The sequence below is a fragment of the Megachile rotundata genome, chromosome 7 (assembly GCF_050947335.1).
Source record: "Megachile rotundata isolate GNS110a chromosome 7, iyMegRotu1, whole genome shotgun sequence".
Lineage (NCBI taxonomy): Eukaryota > Metazoa > Arthropoda > Insecta > Hymenoptera > Megachilidae > Megachile > Megachile rotundata.
Window position 1 is genome coordinate 16,490,898 of NC_134989.1, and position 23,217 is coordinate 16,514,114.

General features: G+C 34.8%; 6 protein-coding genes across 12 annotated transcripts; 3 read left to right on the plus strand and 3 right to left on the minus strand.

Annotated features, from left to right (window-relative positions):
- Nucleotides 1–572: 572 nt before the first annotated feature.
- LOC100878463 (putative phospholipid-transporting ATPase IIB) lies at nt 573–7,002 on the plus strand. 2 transcript variants are annotated; one of them, XM_012291996.2, is made up of 13 exons: nt 573–882; nt 2,086–2,230; nt 2,309–2,581; nt 2,653–2,895; nt 2,970–3,158; nt 3,232–3,812; nt 3,911–4,327; nt 4,398–4,563; nt 4,664–5,042; nt 5,116–5,356; nt 5,441–5,607; nt 5,678–5,881; nt 5,962–7,002. In XM_012291996.2, exons 1-13 carry the CDS (start codon nt 713–715, stop codon nt 6,093–6,095), a joined length of 3,309 nt encoding a protein of 1,102 aa, XP_012147386.1. In that variant the 5' UTR covers nt 573–712; the 3' UTR covers nt 6,096–7,002. The 2 variants fall into 2 exon arrangements, with proteins under 2 accessions (XP_012147386.1, XP_012147387.1); XM_012291997.2 differs by lacking the exon at nt 573–882 and adding an exon at nt 1,375–1,738.
- PheRS-m (Phenylalanyl-tRNA synthetase, mitochondrial) lies at nt 6,449–8,630 on the minus strand. The gene is made up of 3 exons (XM_003706159.3): nt 7,777–8,630; nt 7,412–7,704; nt 6,449–7,352 (listed from the first exon to the last, which is right to left on the minus strand). Exons 1-3 carry the CDS (start codon nt 8,486–8,488, stop codon nt 7,062–7,064), a joined length of 1,296 nt encoding a protein of 431 aa, XP_003706207.2. The 5' UTR covers nt 8,489–8,630; the 3' UTR covers nt 6,449–7,061.
- Nucleotides 8,631–8,776: 146 nt separating this feature from the next.
- Nucleotides 8,777–9,575, plus strand: bcn92 (LYR motif-containing protein bcn92). Its single transcript, XM_003706160.3, has 2 exons — nt 8,777–8,971; nt 9,161–9,575. Exons 1-2 carry the CDS (start codon nt 8,889–8,891, stop codon nt 9,366–9,368), a joined length of 291 nt encoding a protein of 96 aa, XP_003706208.1. The 5' UTR covers nt 8,777–8,888; the 3' UTR covers nt 9,369–9,575.
- A 178-nt stretch (nt 9,576–9,753) lies between these two features.
- On the plus strand, nt 9,754–11,838 carry Syx16 (syntaxin 16). Its single transcript, XM_003706161.3, has 5 exons — nt 9,754–10,029; nt 10,120–10,338; nt 10,482–10,689; nt 10,761–11,020; nt 11,111–11,838. Exons 1-5 carry the CDS (start codon nt 9,949–9,951, stop codon nt 11,318–11,320), a joined length of 978 nt encoding a protein of 325 aa, XP_003706209.2. The 5' UTR covers nt 9,754–9,948; the 3' UTR covers nt 11,321–11,838.
- Nucleotides 11,839–11,950: 112 nt separating this feature from the next.
- LOC100874636 (oxidative stress-induced growth inhibitor 1) lies at nt 11,951–20,025 on the minus strand. Of its 5 annotated transcripts, XM_076533724.1 has the most exons (9): nt 19,686–20,025; nt 17,863–18,251; nt 15,793–15,929; nt 15,563–15,682; nt 14,836–15,338; nt 14,338–14,594; nt 14,000–14,256; nt 13,485–13,901; nt 11,951–13,350 (listed from the first exon to the last, which is right to left on the minus strand). In XM_076533724.1, the coding sequence occupies exons 4-9, from the start codon at nt 15,621–15,623 to the stop codon at nt 13,109–13,111; spliced, it is 1,737 nt and encodes a 578-aa protein (XP_076389839.1). In that variant the 5' UTR covers nt 15,624–15,682; nt 15,793–15,929; nt 17,863–18,251; nt 19,686–20,025; the 3' UTR covers nt 11,951–13,108. The 5 variants fall into 5 exon arrangements, with proteins under 5 accessions (XP_076389839.1, XP_012147403.2, XP_012147405.2 ...); XM_012292013.2 differs by lacking the exon at nt 15,793–15,929; XM_012292015.2 differs by lacking the exons at nt 15,793–15,929; nt 17,863–18,251.
- A 736-nt stretch (nt 20,026–20,761) lies between these two features.
- On the minus strand, nt 20,762–23,149 carry LOC100874751 (protein-L-isoaspartate(D-aspartate) O-methyltransferase). 2 transcript variants are annotated; one of them, XM_012292027.2, is made up of 6 exons: nt 22,996–23,149; nt 22,300–22,399; nt 22,085–22,224; nt 21,655–21,880; nt 21,245–21,330; nt 20,762–21,156 (listed from the first exon to the last, which is right to left on the minus strand). In XM_012292027.2, exons 2-6 carry the CDS (start codon nt 22,352–22,354, stop codon nt 20,968–20,970), a joined length of 696 nt encoding a protein of 231 aa, XP_012147417.1. In that variant the 5' UTR covers nt 22,355–22,399; nt 22,996–23,149; the 3' UTR covers nt 20,762–20,967. The 2 variants fall into 2 exon arrangements, with proteins under 2 accessions (XP_012147417.1, XP_012147416.1); XM_012292026.2 differs by lacking the exon at nt 22,996–23,149 and adding an exon at nt 22,788–22,922.
- Nucleotides 23,150–23,217: the final 68 nt, after the last annotated feature.

A 23,217-nucleotide genomic window follows, 5' to 3' on the forward strand; every position in this document is an offset into this window, starting at 1 on the left:
AAGCATGCGTGCAACGAAGATAACACCACGTGAGTGACGAGTGTTTAACATGGCCGCGTACACTGTAATCTTTGTTCGAAACAACGCGATCAAAATTGACTGAAAGCTAGTTTAAGAATCAATCAGAATTCCGACAGATTTAAATCTACTTTTGTTTGAAATCAAAATGACGCGATCGCTTAGTTGCAAACCTTCTTATTATCGTTGTTTAAATGACACTTCGCGATGCGTACACCTACGTATGGGAGAAGAACCAACCATATACATGTATGCATGCATGGTACATGTATATGTACACGTTTCGTAAACAAACAAGATCGTTGAATTGACCGATATAATGTCAGTTTATAGTGTAACTTGCAATTTTTCTAACGAAGAATTAGAAAAGAGATGCAAGACTTATTTACTAAAAACCGCGATATTATTTAATCAAAAAACAAATTACTAAATCGTAAACCTACGTACTTATAGACGTATGATATATTTAGATGGTGTAAGTTTTAGTATCATGTGACACGTACGATATATCCTCCTAAGAAAAGCAAGATTTATCTATAGCAAGTTTCGTCATTGGAAAGAATATATGTACGTATCGTACGTATATATTTATATACACGTTGTGCTAATATTTAGTATATTATGAAGACCATGATAATAATCGTGTATCTATGGTAAATTGGAAAGAAAATTTACCCAGTGACTTGTTGGAAATATGCGGTTAGAAGAAATGCCATTACGTCTAAGCTCGGATGAGCGGGATTTTGAAATGGACGAAGAAACTGATTATCTTCTTCAACCTTCCGAAGATAGTATACGATTATTGACATCAAGAAGACGGCGAATTAACGATTGTTCCATATTCCTAAAAAATTTCTTTTGCGGGTAAGTTACATTCGATATTAGAATAAAAAACCAAACAGGGAAGATGTTCTGTTGCGTATATGTAATGATAAATTACTGATTTTAATGGTAGCCAACTTAACAAATGTAATAAAGGGTTACCAAATTAATGCGAAAAACTGAAAATGTATTTATAAATATGAAAATGAATTTGAAAAGTAAGAGTCACATATTTTATTTGAAAATTGTTTGATATAAAGAATATTTTAATTTGGAAAAACTTTCATAGACTATAAGTTTTATATAAATAAGTGGTTATTTATCATTTTTAATAATATATGTCCGCAAAATATATGTTACTGCATTTGATATTAATTAAAATCTAAGTTTTGTAAAATTTATTCTAATTTTTATTAACTAGTACCATTCTTAGATGGTATTTATATCAATTGCGCAGTACATAACGCTCCGTTTGACTCATTGTTATGAAAATAACGCGTAATAAATGTAATAAATGTAATTATTAAATGTTTATATTTGTTAATAAAAGTATGTAAATAAATGTTAGACATTGAGAAATTGTATAAGCATGTTAGAATTGCTTTATCGTAAATGAAATGTATAATACAAATACACAAGTTGCTATAGTAAGAACTATGTAGGCGAATTCGTCTTGTAAGCGCCTGCTCCGTGGATATTATGATATCACGACGAAATTTTGTTGAACGTTGAGTGATAGTTTTCAAGTATTTTTTAGCAAGAGACTAAATAACGGTGTTATTTTATATGATTTGTAACAAAGACATATCTAAATGGAGACACAAAGCAATGTTATAAGGCTATCGAAGGAAGATATTCCGTTGATATCTAAACCGCGAAATGACAATTCCTGGACAAGGTGACGTACATTTTGCTGCAGCTAAACACCTTCGGTTTCTTTTTAATTATTTATATTCCAGAGTTCATTAGATTTTACTAATTACTTTTATGATGTTTTACTCGGTTTTTACATAAAATCTATCACTAAAATTAGTTTCTATATTATAATAAATGAATTTTTTTTTCTCATTTTTATTTATTATATCCATTCTTTAAGTATTATTAGTTCTTAGTCATCACCAAGTTTAGTAATTAACATTTTTAATAACATTTGTATACCAGTTATTGACATATTACCAGGGATAATGTAATAAACAATTTTGATATATCTGTCAATCATAATCTTGTGTTATTTTGGTATTACAGATGTTGTACCTGGATGTTGAGAAGATGTTGTAGAGAACGTGAGTTAAGAGCTAGAGTTATCCACATTGGTCAGCCAATGCATGAAAAGTTTCCTACTAATGTCATAAGGAATCAAAAATACAATGTTGTTACATTCTTGCCTCTGGTAAGATATGGTACCAAGTATTTTAAATATAATATAGTGTAGAATTATGACATTAATGTCCCTTATCTTGCTTTTCAGGTTCTTTTCCAACAGTTTAAATTTTTCTTGAACCTATATTTTTTGCTTATGGCTATATCTCAGTTTATACCTGACATACGAATAGGGTACCTGTACACTTATTGGGGACCTTTGTGTTTTGTGTTAACTGTTACAATTTGTCGGGAAGCAATTGATGATTTTAGACGTTATAAGAGAGACAAAGAAGTCAATGCCCAAAAATATTATAGATTAGTAAAAGGTTTCGATACTCCAGAACTAGTACCAAGTTCTAAATTACGTGTGGGTGATTTGGTAAGTGAATAAAGAGGTGTAATTAAGTGTAAATGTAAAATGAATATTTGCACCATTGTTTTTTTCCTAAGGTAATTGTGGAGAAAGGTCAAAGGGTTCCAGCTGATTTGGTTCTGCTACGAACAACAGAAAAATCTGGAGCTTGCTTTGTAAGAACAGATCAATTAGATGGAGAGACAGATTGGAAACTACGTTTGGCTGTACCTGCAATTCAAAAATTGGAGAATAATTCTCAGTTATTTGATATAAAAGCCAGCATATATGTTGAAAAGCCACAGAAAGATATACACAGCTTTATTGGGACATTTACGAGGGTAGATTTCCGTAACTTAATAGCCACGTTAAGTACATAATGATATGCGGTGCTTTACGGTATTATCGTTTACAGTATGATGGATACAGCAGCGAAGAAAGTTTAGGCGTCGATAATACATTATGGGCAAATACTGCCGTTGCATCAGGTTCGGCGCTAGGCGTTGTTGTGTACACAGGACAGGAAACCAGATCACTCATGAACCATTCTGCGCCGCGATCCAAAGTTGGTTTATTAGATCAGGAAATAAATCAGTTGACGAAGGTATCACATAATTGTGGAAATATTTGTAACTGCTACTTTGTCCAGCTTTTTAAAATAAATATTAACTTTATAGGTCTTATTTTGTGCTGTGATCGGATTAGCGTTAGTAATGATGTCTTTGAAAGGTTTTAACGGACCATGGTATCGTTATATGTTTCGTTTTGTTTTATTATTCTCCTATATAATACCGATCAGCTTAAGGGTGAATTTGGATATGGGAAAAGCATTTTACGCGTGGTGCATACAGAGGGATAAGGAAATTGTTGGAACGGTTGTAAGAACCACTACCATTCCTGAAGAACTTGGTCGCATTTCGTATTTATTAAGCGACAAGACTGGTACATTGACACAGAATAAAATGGTTTTCAAGAAATTGCATTTAGGCATGATATCTTATGGTCAAGAGACGTTTGACGAAGTTATGAATGTGCTAAAAACCTATTACTCTTCCACTTCTGAAACATCACCGGTAAAGCCGTCTGCGCACAGTGGAAAAGTAAGAAGATCAGAAAGTACAAGGATATACGATGCAGTACATGCTTTGGCGTTATGTCACAATGTAACACCAGTGTACGACGAGATAAATAAATCCACTAACTTAGACTCGGTGAGCGTACAAACAGGAGAAACAGGAGATTCTGGATCTATTCAAAGGTTATTTAAGCAAACTGAACTGTACTTTTACTGTATTTAGCATTTATATATATATTCATACTTGGTTTTTTGATATCCTCACTTCACTTTTATTTTAGTCAAACAGAAGCAGATCAACATTATTATTTGCCAGAACAGAAACGTAATTATCAGGCTTCTAGTCCTGATGAAGTAGCATTGGTTAAATGGACAGAAGAAATGGGATTAGCACTGGTGAAACGCGATTTAAATTTTATGCAATTGAAAGCTCCAAATGGAAAAATTTTAAACTATACTATTTTACAAATATTTCCATTCACGTCGGAGACCAAACGAATGGGAATAATAGTCAAAGAAGAATCTAGTTCTGAAATAATATTTTATTTGAAAGGAGCAGATGTAGTAATGTCCGGAATAGTGCAGTATAATGATTGGCTTGAAGAAGAGTGTGGTAATATGGCTCGAGAAGGCTTAAGAACGTTAGTTGTCGCGAAGAAAAATCTAACGGAAGAGCAGTATCTTGACTTTGAAGCAAGGTATTATTAAATGTTTCGCGTTAAAATAATTAAAAATAACTGATTACTTGAAAAATATTTTTGCATCCAGATATAACGCAGCGAGAATGAGTGTTAGTGATCGTGTTTCGAGAGTTGCAGCGGTTATTGAAAGTTTGGAAAGGGAAATGGAATTATTATGTGTAACCGGTGTTGAAGATAGATTACAAGATAGAGTCAGGCCTACATTGGAATTACTAAGAAATGCTGGAATTAAGGTATGTTTCTATAAATTATTCAAGGTTCAATCCTTTCCTTTTCGATATTATCTGAAAGATAATTCTACCCATGAATATTTTTTCTCGTGTTTTATCTTAGATATGGATGCTAACAGGCGATAAACTGGAAACTGCAACTTGTATAGCAAAATCTTCACGCTTAGTTTCACGAACACAAGGTCTTCACGTTTTTAAATCAGTGGTAACTCGCACAGACGCACATTTAGAATTAAACACATTTCGTAAAAAGCAAGACTGTGCCTTAGTTATCAGCGGAGATTCTTTAGAGGTTTGTTTGCAATATTATGAACAAGAATTCTTGGAACTGGCGTGCGGTTCACCCGCTGTTGTTTGCTGTCGATGTTCACCCACTCAGAAAGCTGAAGTTGTGAGCCTTATTCAGAGACATACAGGAAAGAGAACCGCGGCTGTTGGGGACGGTGGCAATGATGTATCTATGATACAAGCAGCAGATGCTGGTAATCACTGTTCTTGCAAGATTTATAGTTTAAAGCAAAGAGAATATTACATTAGATTTGATATATATTTTAGGCATAGGTCTTGAAGGTCTTGAAGGAAGACAGGCTTCTTTAGCGGCAGATTTTTCTATCTCTCAGTTTAGTCATTTGGCTAATCTCCTGTTGGTTCATGGTCGAAGAAGTTATAAGCGTTCTGCCGCTTTAAGTCAATTCGTTATTCATAGAGGTTTAATTATCTCAACTATGCAAGCTGTATTTTCTGCAGTTTTTTATTTGTCTTCGGTGTCCTTGTATCAGGGATTTTTAATGGTTGGGTAAGAAAAATATTAAAATATTTCTATTTTATTTATAAATTTTCTTTAACTGCTTCAACCTTCATAATAAAAATTATTTTATAGTTACGGAACGATATATACAATGTTTCCCGTATTTTCTTTGGTACTAGACAAAGATGTGTCAGGGAAAATTGCCCTCACTTATCCGGAGCTTTATAAAGAACTTAGTAAAGGTCGATCATTGTCTTATAAGACATTTTTCATGTGGATTTTAATAAGCATATATCAAGGTAATGTTTTGAAAACTAATAAATTAGTTGAATATATTTTTATCTCAAAAGTACCTATTCAAATTTTCAGGCGGTGTTATAATGTATGGGGCACTTATAATGTTCGAAGATGAATTCATTCATATAGTCGCCATAAGCTTCACTGCACTTGTTTTAACGGAATTAATTATGGTAGCCCTAACGATTAGAACATGGCATCACATCATGATACTCGCAGAAATATTTTCATTGGCACTTTATCTGTTATCCTTAGTTGTTCTTAAGGACTATTTCGGTATGTTTCTATCACGCACATTCTTAATGAATAATGAATGAATTTATTAAAATAATGAATCTTGTTTGTTTTGTACACAGATGCCGAGTTTATCAAAACCACGGACTTCTTGTGGAAAGTATTGCTGATAACATTAATTTCCTGCATGCCATTGTATATTTTAAAATTCTTACGAAAAAAGTTTTCGCCTCCCAGTTATACCAAACTATCTTAAACAGCAATCTCACTTGGTACAATTAACGATCGTACAAACAATTGGAAAGCTTTACTTTGTGTTGAAATCTCAACATTCTTACTGGTTCGAAATTCTGTATTGGGTACAAAAGTGACAAAAGAGTTATGAAACAAAATCTTATAATTTAATACATTGTTTATAATATCGAGCATTTTAATTGAATCATCGCAATGAATCAATTAAAATTTTTCTCTCTTCAAACTAGTGATAAATTCCGTTGTTCCATTAACGTATAATGCAATATACTGTAAACTTCTTCCCTTATTTATTTAAATCATAAATTAAACTGCATTCAAATTTTGATAATTGTAAGTAGGGATTTTAAAACGAACTTCTTTGATATGTTATTATTAATGTTTATTTATTAAAACCAAGAACAAGATTTTTTCATCCTTCAAATGTGTTCACACAGCATAGCATTTTTATTCAATCTCACCTAACGCTTATCGTATACATTCAATCATACCATTTGCAGTATTTTGTATATTAAGTTTATAGTACACGGACGCTTGACTAACTGAAAGCACGTGATACTTTGTTTGACAGTTTCTAATGTATTTAACAAATATAAAAAAATATCGAAAGTTAAATTTTAATTTTTATACATTAGGCGCGATTTTTCATTTTCTATCATCTTTATATTTTGAATAAAATTATTTTCAAGCATAATGTAATTTAATTATCATGAATTCAAAATGCTATAAAATAGAGGAAATCGATTTTTATATTCGTGCATAAATTATAAACATGTAAAACTAGTTACAATGATATCGATAAAATGTATAGCATACCTTAGATGATACAGTTATTTCTAGATAAACATTATTTGACTTAATGATATATTTACAATTAATTTATGTGAAAATAAAATAATATATTCCTTTGATGTTTGACTGATCTTTTGTAACATTCTACCTTTAAATTAAATTTATCTAACTTCCCTTCTTATCTGACTTCAATATGCAATTTTTCAGTAGCAAGCCTTTCTATATTAGAATGAATAGTGTTTACTTCCCTTTTTGATAATGTACGTTCCATATGTCTATATATTATTGTATAACAGTGTGATGTTCTTTTAGTTTTTGGATGGACAAATTCATCTTTCAATATAACTTGTTCTATCCTATCACCACCAATATTCCTTACCAAGTCATAAAAATCTTTTGATGAATAAGTTTGGTCTTGAGGCAACCAAAAGCTTATATCATTTTTGCATTGAGGATAAATGCTCACTGGCTATAAAGGATAAATTTTATCACTATTTTAAAATTCTGTTTTAATGTTAATTTTCATACCTGGTATTTTATTGTTGCATTAGGATCTTCAACTTTAAACTGGTTCAAAAAACCACTGTCTGTACTCCAAAATAATCTAATATCAGGGATATCATATAACCGCTGTGCTATTCTTTCTAAACCTAATCCAAATGCCCATCCAATGCGTTCTGTTACTCCTATATTTTTTAAAATTTCCTGACGCATAATACCACATCCTAATATTTCAAGCCACTGATCTTTGTAATAAACTTCTAGTTCCCATGATGGATGAGTGAAAGGAAAATATTGTTCAACCCATCTGCACGTTGCATCTAAAGTGAAAAATGTTCATTTTACATCACTTTAAAATTCTAATTAATAAAATGTTCTTTTTGTAAAAGTACCTGGTCCAAAAATTGCTTGTGCTAAACCTGTTAAGGTAGTTTTCAGCTCATGTTCCATTATCTTTACTGATTCTAAAGTATGACAACCTTGTTTCTCATGAGTTTCTATTCCTCTATGTTCAAATAATTTTAATCCGTCAGGACTACTCACATTCTGAAACACTTCATCTACTGTGCATAATCTGACAGCATCTGCTTGATGAAAAATTGGGTAATGTGTGGAATCTATTTCATCTCTACGATAAACATCTCCTATTACAATAAAGTTATTCAATCCCATTGAAATTAATTCTGTTTGATGAGCAGTTGTATGTGCTCTTAACAAGGTATCTTGGTTTATGTAATAACAGTCTGTTTTGCTCCTGCTTGGGTGATCTTTTGGTACAAGAAGAGAATCAAAATTTTGAGCTACTGTAACTATAGGAGAAATATTGTCATAGACACTAAACACTGGATTTCCAATGCGGTTATGAAATTGCATGTAAAAATAGTTAATTATCCGTTGACGAATATGAGACAAAGGATGGTATGGAGTAATGTGTAAATTTTTTCCTAATTTTGCTACAATACTTGGTGTAATATTCGTCCATTTATCAATTGGATATTTTTGATTAAGTATAGTTATGTCATTACTTGCTTCAACTTGAGTAGCTACAGAAAATGTTCTACTAAAAATTATCCTTGCGCTACATCGTCCAATATTAGTATACATTTTGAAGCTACAGAAGTGAACTATCACTATTATTCATAAAAACTTCGAATTATTTTTACAACGCGATGCAGTATTTATACATCATGTTACTCAATCGTCATAGCACGTGTATATACGGCCGCGGTTTAAATCCACTTTAAGGATCATTTACAATATCGATAGCCCATTAAAGATATTGCAAAAATTCTTTTTCTGTGAAATTATTTCGCACTATACCGTAACAATCAAGAAAATGAAAAAGTACATTGTCAAATATGGTATAAAAATCGTCATATAAAACTCAAACTGTAAAAGGTGTCAGTATAAAATACGTAACAATATTAGCATACGATATGATATCTACTCACATATTTGGTCTATGATGTTTCAAAATATAATGGTACAATGCGAATGATACACGATGGCTACTAAGCGAAGCTGTGTACTGCGTCTTTATCGAGATTTAATTCGAGAAAGCAAAAAATGGAATTCTTACAATTACCGGTAAGCATAAATTTATTAGAGGTTGTTTCAAAAGTTAAAATCTAATGTTTCATTCAATTATTATGAGTTTCCTTAAACCCATGTTATCGAAGTTAACCAACTCGTATTTAATTTTTAATATTTAAATAAAGTATTATGTACGTATCATTTGATATTGATGTATAAAATGTAAATCTTTATATTTTGTAGGATGTACGCTTTGCGCAAAATTCGACATGAATTCCATGAAAACAAGACTTTGAAGGATAAGGACATGATTGATGAGTGTTACAACAAGGGACATGAAGCACTTGAAATTATTAAAAGACAAGCACTTATTGGAAACCTCTATTGTACTAGACCATTAGTTATTGAAACAATGAAGGATCAAGATTTATCACCCTGTAGTGAAAAATAAATTTAAAAACTTTATGTAAAAAAGGCATTAATATTGAGTGTAAGACAAGAAACTGTTATTTATTACAACTTAATTTTTAATGGAAATAATTATGATCAGTACAAATTAAATAAATGTGTATATTGTATTAAAAACATTTAACATTTAAATGTCTAGCAAATTTATTTCTATTATTTTTGTTTAATAAAGATGTTAACTATGTACAAAGGGTTTTATTGATGCTATATAGAAAAATATATATATGTAATAATTGAAGTAATAAATTATTTTAGTACAAATCATAAGTAACATATATGTATATTTTTATATTATAGTAAATGATTATATATATAATTAAAATTGAAGAACAGAACGGCAATTAATACATTTATAATGATTTTTTCGAAGCAATTCGATAAATTATAATCAACAAAAGATAAATCTTCAAAAGTTGAATTTGGTAAACCTGAGCAATCAGCTGTTTCGATTAGTTTTCAGTGACAGATGGTGCATGGCAGGAGGGAGTGTTACAAGTAGATAACTGTGATGAGTTATGATCCATTAAGAAACGTCTAATAAGAAGACTGAAATTCTGTTCAAAATGGCTATGCGAAATTTGACGGAACCTTTTATTTTAATGCGAAATAATGCTTTACAAAGCAAACATATATATGCCGAACAAGTATGACGTGCATAACCTATAACTAATAAATAGTAAATTACTTTTTTTACAAGAAGTTTAATGTTAAATGAATATAACGTATAATTTCAGAACCTCTCTGATCGAATGGCACTAGTAGGTTCAGATTCTGGTACTTCTGATAATGTTGAACTTAAAAATGTTAATTTGGAAACTAATGCACCACCTGTTTGGACGGATGCCTTGGAAGAGACACAATATATTTTAAGTAGATTACGCATAAAAATAGAAAGCTTGGTAGAGTTACAATCTAAACAACTAACTAGACCAACACTAGATGATACGTCACAGGTTTGTAGCAAGCTTTAACATAATATTTGTTACATTAATGAGTAATAAATTATTTATATATATGATGCCAGTTGGGCAATTCTTCTGATTTATTTTGATTACTTAATTGTTAGAGAGCAAATCGTTAAAAAACATGTCTACAGGAGGAAAGACAAATGGAACAGTTGACACGGGAGATAGGACGTGCATTTTCTAATGGTTATCATCAAGTCCAAACTATAAAAACAGAAGCAAGGCATGCTTCTAATCCCACGGAGCGTCGGCTAGCAATAAGCGCGGTGATGGCTCTTTCGACTGCATTGCAAGAGTTGGGACTTAGATACAGATCAGCTCAGAATTACTACTTGACACGTAGGATATATACAGTTCTTGTACAAATAAGTCTGCTGAACAAAACTTTAAGATCATTCTTACAATTTTAGAGGTAAAATCAAGGGAAGAGAGGAGCAATCAATTTTTTACAGAAGATCAATCAATATTTTTGAACAATGCTTCAACAGATACATGGTTAATGGAGTCAAATGAAATAAGCACAGATTCATGGCATGAAAATGAACAAAGACAAAATTCTGTACTTCTACAGTTAGAAGATTCAGAAGATAGAACGAAATTAGCCTTGGAAAGAGAAGAACAAATTGGCAACATAGTTCAGAGCATAGCAGACCTCAGACATATATTCAAAGTAAGGGATTTACACGATTTATATAATTTTTTATAAGGTAACTTACGTTTAAAATGCGACTTGAAAATATAAAAAATATTCTTTGAACAGGATTTAGCGACTATGGTGCAGGATCAAGGCACTATTTTGGATAGAATTGATTACAATATTGAACAGACACAAATACAAGTACAGGAAGGCTATAAACAATTAAAAAAGGCAGATTCTTATCAAAGAGCTAATAAAAAATTATATTGTATAGTCATACTTGCGGGAGCTATTATTCTAGTTAGTTTCTTTTTCGTCATATTCAAAACATGAAGCACAGCTCGCGTACGAATTTCATGAATATACCTTGATGTACAATTAATTGTGATTAATTAACTTTTCTTAAAACAAAAATATTTATTGTATATATGTTTTAAGCAAGAATCATATTTTTTAGCATAATTAGTAATTTGTAAAAGTTTGAAGATGCAAGATGAAAAATTAAACGTTCAATTTGAACGCTAGTTTTTATAGGTATCCTGGATAAAGAACGTTACTTTTCATATACAGTTAAAAAGAAATACGTTAACTTTTATCGCTGAACAATTCAAACCGTTTTCTCGTTTTTTTATCGAAATCATTCCAATATCTAATTGCGGTACTGTTTCTTTCGCGCAGACTACATACGACTTCAACGGTAGCAAATATTCGTAACAGATGCATTGAAATGTATTTTACATTTAGATCAAGTATAACATATATTTATCTCGAAAACCTATCTTTTCGAATAAGTTGGGATTTGAGGGTGAAAAGAAGTGGAACGTGTTCAAATAAAATATATTATGCGAATATATCGCTATTGATCGATGTATTACCTTTCAAATGTTTCTCTGCCATCGAAACACCGATAACTTAAGTGGTAATATAAAAGGTGGTTAAAGTAAAATTGAATACTTTCAGATATGGTTTTCCAATACTCTTTCTTTAATAAACGAAGAATGTTTTATCAAATGCATGTTATAAATGTTATAATTTTATATAGCATTAATGTAAATATTTTAGACAAACATTTTAAAAACTTCTTGACAATTATCAAGATAAATAATATTTTACTTTACAATGTCTTAATTTCATGTTCCATGCTTAAAAGTACAAGATAACTCTTTCTCAAACATTGCACCTTTTATCACAGACTGAGCGATACATCTAATTCTATGTATATGTAATTTAATCGCAACCGCCTAACGTGTGTATATAGATTGACTTTAAGAAAGCGTATCGGAACTAAAGAATTAAACAACGTCCCTGTCTGCCTACTTGTATATATGTTACACACGTGTAAATATATATATATATATATGTAAATATATTTATATATATATATATTATACGTACAAGCGTGTACGCGGTATTCTGTGTACGTTGTAAATATCTATCGAGCGTCATAAAAATCCTACGTTACAAATTGTACAAATTGTTTGTTAATAAAAAGACTATAGAAGAAAATTGAAGAGTTTATAGAATTTATAAAGAACTTTTACGTAAAGAACAATTCGATGTCTGTAAGGTATAAAATGCAACAGGATACCGTAACAACGTTTATTCTAATAAATGGAATGCGATAAATGCTGATATTAAAACCCAACGAATTTTATTGTACCGTACCGTTCGTTCATCATTATATTTATCCTTTTCGTTTAATAACACCGGCATTAGACATCATACTTACGACATTACGAAATTGTTTATACAAATTTATACGTGTTCGTATACATAGATCTACGAACGAGAAATCACACGCACGATATCCGGTGAAATCGTGCAATTAAAATTTCGTTAGGCTTTAGAAAAATAAATAGTATTTGAAAAAAAATTTGATTTTGAAATGGTTACCGGTTGTTTCTCGATATAAAAAGAGCAAAGTACATCTGGCTCACGTGTGCGAGGAAACAATCTGTATCGATCGATAAGTATACAAAACTATTTCCGGTAAATTGAACTAACGTGCACACGATTTCCATTAAGGACTGGATACGATCGACTATCAACACCGTTATTAAGTATAATAATAATACAAACTAACAAAGAAGAGAGTCAGAAGGCATTGTCCGTAAACTGATCTCACAAATAAGACGTGCTTAAGATGTGAGTTAAAATTCCAAACGCTCCACCCAGTATGTAACGTACAAAGTTGTCACCGACCAGAGGCCCTAAAGCGTAAAGACCGTTCCTTGGCGCCTTTATCACTTCATACGTAAAGTCGTCGACTTCGATCGGATTCGATTTACTGTCTATAGGTCTATCAGGAAACTTTCCAAGTCCGATCGCGCAGTTTTCGAAGTAGGACAGGTCAGGTTTGTATCCTGCGAATAAAATTTTCTTTGTAAAATAGATTCACGTGCTACCATTCAAAAATGTTGAAGTACTTGTTGAGTCATTCGACAGGTGCGTTAAATACGACGAACGACCTCAGGTTTAGCAGTGTAAAAATACCCACCGATGAGTATAGCCACGATAGAGACGCGGAACGCGTACAATCGTCCATCGGGAGCCGAAAGGGTGACTGTCCGATCATCGGTTTCCATTACGTCGATGACGTCGTCGTTTCCACGCGAGGCAAATTTGACTAGCGAGTATCCTGGTAGCGCTTTGTACAGAGGATAATTGGTACCCCCGTCAGCCATCATCTCGTAAACCTTATGATACTCTGGATACATGGAACTGGGAAGTCCCTGCAGTTTTTCATACGCATTGTGTATCTTCTTGGTATCCGGTTTATTCCATTCGTTTGACGAGTCTCGGAATGCGTGTAATACGGGAATACCGCGAAACCGTGCAGCCATTATCGCATCCGCTGCGGTTAATCCTCCGCCGATTACCAGCACGGGATCCACTTGGTCTTCCAATTTGTCACCTGAAATCGATCGACTATTTGACGGATTCTCCAGCCGTCGGTCGTTACCGACTTCAATTCACGTATTTTAGATTCAATCAAACGTTTTCGGCGCGTACCATGATGCTGCTCGATCAAACGATCCAGCCTCGACTCCACGTCGTTCAGATCGTGCGTTATCCAATCAGGTTGTAAATCTTCACCGTGTATTCCCAGTCGATTCGACAGGTCGGTTGTGCCAGTGGCGAGGACCGCTCTTTTACACCGATACCGGAACGACTTTCCGGTGTTCTTTTCGTAACCTTCCACTATCCATCCGTAATTTTCGTTGGCGTGCGTCCCGCGAACTGGTCTCACCGAAGTGACGATGGTCCCACTGAAAAAACGAAACGCAAAGTTAACGAGAAAGCGAAGGATATATTAGAGGAGAAAGTATAAGCTGTGAACAAGTACCAACCACCGAAAGTATCGTTCCAATCCTTTCCTACGCACGTAGTCTCGATAGTAGGCAGCTACTGTGCCGACGGAAATTCTGCTAGCCGTTTTACACGCGCTCGATCTCTCTTGGAACGCGTGCGGGCACGGTTCGTCGAGGGTCGAGGTCGTTTGCCGAAACTGCTCAGACTCGATCAACGTCTCCCATTGCCTTATGTCTAAATCGGGCAACGACATCCATCGGTTCAAGCTGATGGTCAACACGTTTGGATCCATCGACTGACACAATCAATTCGAGTTATCATTTTTAAAAATAAATCTACGAATTAAAATCGCACGGTTAAAACGGGCTACGCGCGTAATCTTGGAAATTAAAATTCGAACGTGACTGGCAATGAGAATGCCGATAGCAAAGAAAAGTATATATATAATACATGTGTAGATAAACATATACATATATCGCAAGAGGAAGGCGAGCGAGAGCGCGCGTCGATAGATCATAACCAGCGTTTTTGGTTACCTGCCATGAACCACCGGGCTCGTCTTTGCCCAGAACCACGTGGTCTATCACTTTGTGCTCAGGATGTTGCTCGACCGACTTCCAAGTGAGGAGAGAAGGCACGTCGAGACCTGCGTCCACGCAGGGATGCTGCAACTGGTCCATCAGAAGGGCCAAAGGTCGACCACCGACTCTCCCTTCGAGACCAGAGGACAGGCATTCCAGTTTGCAGCGAGTGCTGCGCGCCAAACCCCTTCCCTGACTCTTTGCCGCGCAAAAAGATCCATCGGATCTTCCATTTCGTTGTCGCCATCGATCGTTGATATTTTCTTTCTTTCCTACGTCCTTCTCTTCTTCATCCGCCTGCTCCTCCTCCTCCTCCTCGTAACATTCTCCGTTCCCGGGTCGCGTGCTGAAGTGCAACCTCGCGGTCAGCATCTCGTCCCCAGGATGCGGCTCGCCCGTGTAATAGGGCCAGTTTCCAGCCAGCATATAAGAAAGGCATATTCCACTAGGTCCGTTCCCTGTGCGAAACATTTGTTGCCAATGATGTTGAAATAGCACTCACGCTCATACACACGCACACACGCTATCATCATATTTCATCGCAAGTTTAATCTTTTCGTCGAATCATGCAAGAACGCGGAAGATTCTGAAAATCGTTGGCGTCTTAGTCGATTGATCGTATTTTAACGCGCGTTGTATGAACGAAATACGTAACGCTTCCTAGCATCGAAGTCGACCATACCTATAATGACCACATCCTTATAGACGACGTTATCATCGTCGTCGTCGTAACGATTTTGCATCGTTCCTCCGACACACGTTATTCTCGGATGTTTGTTCGACCGCTCAACGATTCCAAAGACTGCAACAAACGATTAAAAATATTCTATCAAACCGGCTCGTGGAAAAAGTGGATCGTTAGCTTCGAAGAAGAGCTTTTCGTCGAAGGTAAACGGGATGGAAAGCGCGTACTTCTTTCACACAAAATAGCAGTTTCCGAGTTGCGGGACGATAGCGTCACATCCCTTCGCGCACACTAGCGATTCTGCCAAGCATGCCTTCGATTCTGCGAGTTACGATCTGCTCCCTCTCTCCTTTCTCTCTCCCCCCTTTGCATTCACAGGGAGAACGTATTGTGATTCATTGGAATTGTAAATAAACGAATCGTATCGTGATCGGTACGCGGAACATTTTCCTGATAAATTCAAGCGTTTTACCGATGGGATCGCTGCCGTTTGGAGGTCGCAAACGGAGGCGTGTGATACGCCTGAAGCGTCGTAACGCGATACGAGTCATTACGCGAAGTCGTTTTTTCTACAATCATGCAACTCATTGTCATCGTCGCATACAACGCGTCGAGTCACGATTCTGATATTTAACAATTCTACTGAACCCACTCAAGTATTACGTGTGTACACTCAGCTGTCTGTTTGCATTGACAATCGATTATGTCGGTTCGACGATCTACCGCACAGCCTGAGATCATCGCTACACAACGATTCGATTGAAAAAAGTTTATAAAACTGTCATATGTCAACAAAGGATGATAGTGTTACGAGAGTCTTATCGTATCGTTTGGGGTCCCGATAAACGCGAGCGCTCTGCACGGTTGTACTTTCTTTATCATTGGCGATTGTTAACATTGCACGAATTCTGCAACATGCTACCTAAACAAAAAGACAATTAAATTTGAAGTCGAGATCGTTAGATAAGATATTCGTCTTAATTGATTCGATTACTCATCCTGTTAATGTCTGGGAGACAGGCGTGTGAACGATTGCTCGGATAAATGAATTTGACCGTTGTATCTTAAGACGTAACATCGTTCAATTCGATGTGACGATTAATGAAACCCGTCTCTTAAACACAAAGCGCGTGTGAAAATATTTCTACGATTTTTCTGGAAATACTTAACTGGAGAATTCGATCGATGCGTTAACCTCTTATTTTTATTAGCGAACCGCTCGTGAAACGACTCAATCATTAAGTATTCTTTCCGATTTCTTGAAACTCGAGTTCCACCTACGCTGGAATTTGTGGGCAACTGCCGAAACCGTGATATGAATTCGATTTTTCACGGTCAGAAATAGCAGGATAACGTAATGGAACTACGAGGAAAGATCGCGCGAAATTTACTGCGTATGGCGCGAAGAGTATCAGATGGCGACGTGAAGGCACGACAATGTGGTTTCGCACAGCGTGGCGACTTCGTGATCGTAAAGTCAAACTTTAACTTATCCTCGAACAAATTCAAACAAATTCCTTAAAAGTTTCGATCCACGTGCCCGGTAGCCGCGAAACAATCGATGCGATCGATCAACGCGTAATTGCCTCGAGAACGTATGAAGTAGGGCAGCGTAATAAAAAAAAGTAATCTTTATGATCGATACAAAAGATTGCGAGAAGATTATATCGCATAAAAATATCGAGAAATAAATTTCAGTAAATTATGTCATGCTTTATTTTTGATCTAATCTTTCAGCACAGCTGTTTCGAGTCGGACGATCGAGGTAATAGTACGAATCGATAGATCTTAGTTCGAGATAAAAATTCAAAGGATAGTCACGATCGATTTCAAGCAGAGTTCGATCGACCGAGAAAACTGTACTCTACGAATAACCTAGTTTAATTCCGATGGCAGGCGCGTTTTCGTTCTATGGTAGAATTTCTCAGAGTTAATTTCGCACAGTTAATCGAAATTTGATGTCAGCGAGACTTGATGATTTTTCGATCGAGTTGTCGTTTCGATCAAAGGGTCGAATCACGAGCGACATTCGTTCTGATTTTGCCCGACATGTTCAAACTTATCGACATTCGAATAAACTTAGGGTACGCATCGAATTAATCGCCGAAACGCGAGGAAAAGCGTGGTGCAACTATAATTGCGATGACCGGCATGATAACCTTGCGTTTCCACGTGTTCCGGTGGTACACTGCCTTGTCGCGACATCGACTCGTTCCTCGATTCGAGAAACTTATCCTTGGCGAACTCGAGAAATGGTAGATCGATTTCACTACGTTTTAAGATGTGAGAGCATTTACCTGATTGTTAGAAAGAAGCAAAATCGCGTATCGGATGATCGCGAGCCAAATTGCCAAGTCCTGGCGTTTCGATTATAGTTGTCGCGTTTCCACGCGAAGTCGGAATCGCGTCAGCTGCTACCACGAGAACGGTCGACGTCGTACTGAATCGCATGTATGCGCGCGCGTACTCAACACTCCTACGTTCCTGCACTCGTGCGCTTGCACTGCGCTCGTGCGCTTGTATTCATGAACGACCGGGTTTGTCATCGAAAGGATCTTGCTTCTTTTTATACAGGAACGTATTTCTACTAAAAGGTTGCTTCTTTTTCCTTCTCTTCTTCCTTCTCCCACTCCTCTTAATTCCTTCGTTCTTGTCTCTCTATCTCTATTTTTCTCATGGTTCCTCTCTATCGGAGATTATGATTTCTATTAATCATCGTAATATTCCACACGAACTTAATCGATTCTACAAATCGATTACAAATATATATGCGACTGATAATGCTACGTTGATCTAGGTTGGAGACGCGAGAAAATCGATAAATTATCTGGGTACGTATTTCGCTTGCTTTTCCGTATATCGCGTTACTATTACGATAATCGAGCGACCTAAAAAATTAATGATGGCGTTTTACGTTTAGCAGAAATGAAACCGGTCGAAGGTCGCATAATAAATCACACGCTACTCTTTGTATATTTTTTCCTTTTTTTTTCTTTATGTAATCCGCCATCTGCTAAAAAACCGGTTATACCTTTCACCATTCGGTTCCTCGACAAGTACGAACGCGTCGGAGCCAGAACTTTTAGCCAGTGTGTTTTTGCTTCTCGCTTATTGTTAACCACGGTTTACAACGATGATTCATTTCCAAACGTTTATCCGTCAAGAATTTCAACACGTTTACATCGAAAAAGCGGTTCAATAAACGAATATTGTATAAACTAGAAACTTTGTGCCTGACGGTTTAATAAATTATCGAAACAAGAAGTGACCTTACCGATTTTCTCGATTTATTATTGAAAAGAATAAATATACCGTTGTTCATATATCGATCTTTGTACGAAGTAGAATACGCGCATACATATTTTATGCTCGTACGGAGTGGGTAATTTTCCATCGATTGACCGTCATTTAACCCTTGTCGATAAAAGGGTTAGTTTTCGATGCGAAACCACAAAAAATATGCTGAATCACGTCATAATTTCATGTGTAGCAATATAAAAAAGATCGTGACACTGATTCCCCAGCAAAGTAATAAACGCCTGAAAGTACGACTCCGTTATCTGTCGTGGCTTGTTGAAAAGACATTTCGAAGCAATAATAACGAAAACAAGACAGTCAAATACCACTAAATATATTTTATCGTGCACGATGCTATCTTTGACATAAACTTAACCTACGCACCTCTGCCGTGTATCGCTTAACCTCTACGCGCGGAAATAAAAGATAACGGAGAGAGACGGTTCAAAAAGTTCGCGGGCCGTTTTCGAATTCTGTCGTCTGTAAAAGCGCGAATTTCAATTTCGATTATAGAACATTACGTTCAAGAGTGTGTGTGTGATAACCTTTGTCGTAACTTTTAATAAGAATGTCGGATATTAGTAATTCGGGTCAGACGTAATTTTGGAAGCACGATACTAAACGATAAAAATAGCATGCGTGAGTTGCGTGTGTACGAACGAGGCATATAAGTACTCTGCGTATGTGTACGCATGTTGTCTACCCGTAGTCAAAAATGATTCGAAAAATGAAATAATATTATGAATGCATCGAAAATGTCATCTCCAAGATCTTACGAAAAAAAAAACAGAAATTGACAAAATAATAACTTGAACTCAATTACCTGTATATCCTTTATATACGATCACAGCATCTCATCTAATCTGGATTACAAACTTTTGTCCGATACATTGCGTAGAAATTCTGTTGAACGACGTTTCGAACACATTCGCGATCGTCAACTATTTTTTGTCCACCGCGAACACTCTCGAGTATCATTTTCGAGCTATTTTCGTTCGACTACCGCAAAAATGTTTAGTTCGTATTTCTTAGGTCAATGTCGTCCCTTACCTCCTAATTTAACAATTTCTCTCGCCTGAAATACCAAAATTTTTTCCGTTCAAGTTGTAAAACGACGTTCGATCTGCAACGTTGACACACCTCAGGAAAGAATTGATTTTCTCTTTTCATAGGTTAAGCTTTACTGAACATGTATATCTATATATACGTGTGTGCGTACGTGCACTCATGTTGGCGCCAATTTCAATGTCGCCAATTTTATATTACAAATTCGTGAGCTAATTATAGTTGATTTATAGTCATCGATTAATTTCATTTGATTCATTTACTATTTCTGATATCTTCGTAAGAAAATCATGTATATATTAAATAAATGAATACGATTTGTTAAACATATATTTTTTAATAACAATTATAATTTAAATATATATATTTTATTTGTACTCGTGCATTATACTACAAAAAATATGTTCAAGTATAATTTAAGAATTCGTTCAGTTTATAGACACAGTATAACCATCTAACGGCAAATCAGGGACTAAAGTAGTTATCCACGTCTCCGATTACTTGTAGTAGATAGCGCCAATATTCGACTTGTCCAAATTATATCAGATGAATTTAAAAATTATTATGCAATTAATAATAAATTAGAAATATGATTGATCGAATTTATTGGTTCTTCTTTAATGTTATTCATTTTTTACAAGAAACATTTATAAACTATTCCATAAAAGTTCTTTAAAATTAACTATTGATATTTATGAACAATTATCAAACATAAGATTACATCGTTTGCTATATTTTATAAAGCATAGAATTTTGAGATAAACTTTCCTTAACTTACGAGGACTTTGAATATGCATCAATTGTTAAACACAAAGTTAAATAAGGTACCCCATATACGGAAAATATATTTTATTAATACACGTACGAATAAAAAATTTCTATTTCATGGACATCGTATCATGCATGATAAAGGATATATGTATTAAATTTAATTTTATTAATCATCGTGTTCGTCATTCTCGTCATTGTTATCGCTAACGACCAACTTCTTTTAATACTGAAAACTATTTAAATCGTTTCTAAAGCTTTCGAATTATGCACTAATAATCGTTAAGTAGTTGAGTAGCAGGATCGGTAAGAGGAACGTAGGAAACTTGCATTAGTTTTTTCTTCGAAATCGTACCGTCCGTATTCTTATCCACCTGGAGTAAATCTTGAAGTTTTTGGAAACCTTCAATGGTAACAACTGGACATATCAATCGTCCACCAGGAGACAATTGATCTATCAACTGAAACACGCGACAATACAGTTTGTTTTCAATTATTAAACTATGTAAAAATTGCAAAGCATTTATTCATTTTTAAAGTCTTTTTTACCTGTTGTGGTAAAACTTCTGCTGCAGCTCCAACGTGTATCGCGTTGTAAGGGCCGTCAGCAGCATGTCCCAATCGGCCATCTCCCACTAGGCGCATTTATAATGACCTGTTGTTAGACTTCGGTCTATCTTTTATGTAATGCACAGCAATGTCACGCAGTTGGTGGACACAGTCCTGTTTCATTCTTCGTAGCAAGGTACATACCTACTCCACATGGGTGGATCACGAGTGTCTTTTTTTTTATTTGAACACATCTATGTTATTTTCAGACTTTTGAATACGTAATTTTTCTCTTAATGTTGTATAATAAAAAACTATACGATTTACGATAATGTCTTTTTATCTTCTTTGACACCAACTAACCGTGAATGGAAAGTGCAACATTGTGGAATAATCTCTTATTTTCTTACCTATGAATTTCACGCGACCTTCCTTAAGAAAATGCGGACAATCTTCGCGAACGTTTCTTGTCGCTATTTCTATCAGTTCTGGAATGTGATCAATACCGATCACGCGTCCACGCGAGCCCACCATATATCCCATGCAAGCCGACAAGTAACCAGAACCTGATCCAACATCTAATGCCTTGGCTCCATCGGATAGTTGGTCAGACAAGATAGACAATGCGTATGCATGCTGTAAACCATACATTATTCTTTGTAGTTACTTGTTATATTTTGAAAGGTATATGTAAAGCATGTTTTCTGTAATCTTATTGATCCTACTTTATATTTTATATGTTTTATGATCATTAAATTGACATAGAAGCATGATATATCAATATAGGCAATTGTAATAGTTAATCAATGTAATTAGAATAAATGATAACCAAATACCAACCATATGAGGAGCACTAATTGTAACATTATAACCAATTCTTCTGGGTCGATCAAGATAAGGATCTGGTTCATGGCAATATCTTGCTCTGTCAATAGCAAGCATAGCTGCTTCTGCCCTATCTGTTGTTAAGATACCCGCGTCTGCAATAGGATTCATTTAAATTTTGTACAAGTTACAAAATAAAAAATATAATTTAAAGCGGCATTAAGTCTTACCTTTTAGTTTGGATACCATTTCTTGATTTGTAGTACCGCTGCAATGCCATGCCATGTTCTTTATCCAGTACAATGTCCAATGAAGAGATTAGTTATATATCTGTAAACAGCAAGTAGAAATATATGTAGCAAGAAATATGTAACTAATGCGGGATAAAAATATGAGTAGTTATCTGAATATATATAGCTACAACATGGGTCAGAGCACTTAAATAAAAACACTACATATCACACACATACTACATTAGATGCAAGTTTCTAAAACAAATTTGTTTGTGACATCTGAAATATGCAATTACAATAAATACGGTACTGTCTGCTTGAGCACTAGAATAAGATGTCAATAATGCTACGAGTATGATTCGAAGTCTGTAGTTCCTAAATTTATATTTTGTTGCATAACAATGGGATTAATATAATGTAGAAAAAGCAGAAGAAAACATATTTAATATAACATTTCATTATTAATTAATGGAAATTAACGTTACCAACGTCCGTGAACCTAATAATATGGCCGCGACGACAGATAAAGGATCGTGTACATAACAACTATTATAAAAAAAATGTATTTTTAATATCTCAATGAGAATTCATTTTTATGGATTAATAACATTTATGTAAACTATGCCACTACTTTAAAAATTACGAACAACACTTATCAAATTCGAAGGAACTTTTACTAGGTTAAATGTGTACCTGGTTATCGCTACGTGCACCGAGAAATGCGTTTGAGATGTATAGGTTGCAACTTCATACATATACCTGTTTCCGCATCTATAACTTATTTTGTCTTATTATGCCAACAGCAAAATAGTTTTGTGCGTCGTATCCGACACATTTATGCGATTACTTATTCAGCAAAATGACCTACTCGCTTTTCAGTCTTATTTGTTGTCAGTATCAACAAATAAGTATGTT

Coding starts and splice junctions, on each gene's coding strand:
- LOC100878463 (XM_012291996.2), top strand. CDS start 713: ATGCGGTTAGAAGAAATGCCATTACGTCTAAGCTCGGATGAGCGGGAT. Junction 3,813..3,910: donor GATTCTGGATCTATTCAAAG/GTTATTTAAGCA, acceptor CTTTTATTTTAG/TCAAACAGAAGCAGATCAAC. Junction 5,882..5,961: donor TGTTCTTAAGGACTATTTCG/GTATGTTTCTAT, acceptor TTTTGTACACAG/ATGCCGAGTTTATCAAAACC.
- PheRS-m (XM_003706159.3), bottom strand. CDS start 8,488: ATGTATACTAATATTGGACGATGTAGCGCAAGGATAATTTTTAGTAGA. Junction 7,705..7,776: donor ACAAGCAATTTTTGGACCAG/GTACTTTTACAA, acceptor TTTTCACTTTAG/ATGCAACGTGCAGATGGGTT. Junction 7,353..7,411: donor ATGCAACAATAAAATACCAG/GTATGAAAATTA, acceptor TATCCTTTATAG/CCAGTGAGCATTTATCCTCA.
- bcn92 (XM_003706160.3), top strand. CDS start 8,889: ATGGCTACTAAGCGAAGCTGTGTACTGCGTCTTTATCGAGATTTAATT. Junction 8,972..9,160: donor TGGAATTCTTACAATTACCG/GTAAGCATAAAT, acceptor TATATTTTGTAG/GATGTACGCTTTGCGCAAAA.
- Syx16 (XM_003706161.3), top strand. CDS start 9,949: ATGGCTATGCGAAATTTGACGGAACCTTTTATTTTAATGCGAAATAAT. Junction 10,030..10,119: donor AACATATATATGCCGAACAA/GTATGACGTGCA, acceptor GTATAATTTCAG/AACCTCTCTGATCGAATGGC. Junction 10,690..10,760: donor TCAGAATTACTACTTGACAC/GTAGGATATATA, acceptor TTACAATTTTAG/AGGTAAAATCAAGGGAAGAG.
- LOC100874636 (XM_012292015.2), bottom strand. CDS start 15,623: ATGCAAAATCGTTACGACGACGACGATGATAACGTCGTCTATAAGGAT. Junction 15,339..15,562: donor TAAGGATGTGGTCATTATAG/GTATGGTCGACT, acceptor TGTTTCGCACAG/GGAACGGACCTAGTGGAATA. Junction 13,351..13,484: donor TATCGTGGCTATACTCATCG/GTGGGTATTTTT, acceptor TTTTATTCGCAG/GATACAAACCTGACCTGTCC.
- LOC100874751 (XM_012292027.2), bottom strand. CDS start 22,354: ATGGCATGGCATTGCAGCGGTACTACAAATCAAGAAATGGTATCCAAA. Junction 21,331..21,654: donor AGGTCGCGTGAAATTCATAG/GTAAGAAAATAA, acceptor AAATGCGCCTAG/TGGGAGATGGCCGATTGGGA. Junction 21,157..21,244: donor CAGAAGTTTTACCACAACAG/GTAAAAAAGACT, acceptor CGCGTGTTTCAG/TTGATAGATCAATTGTCTCC.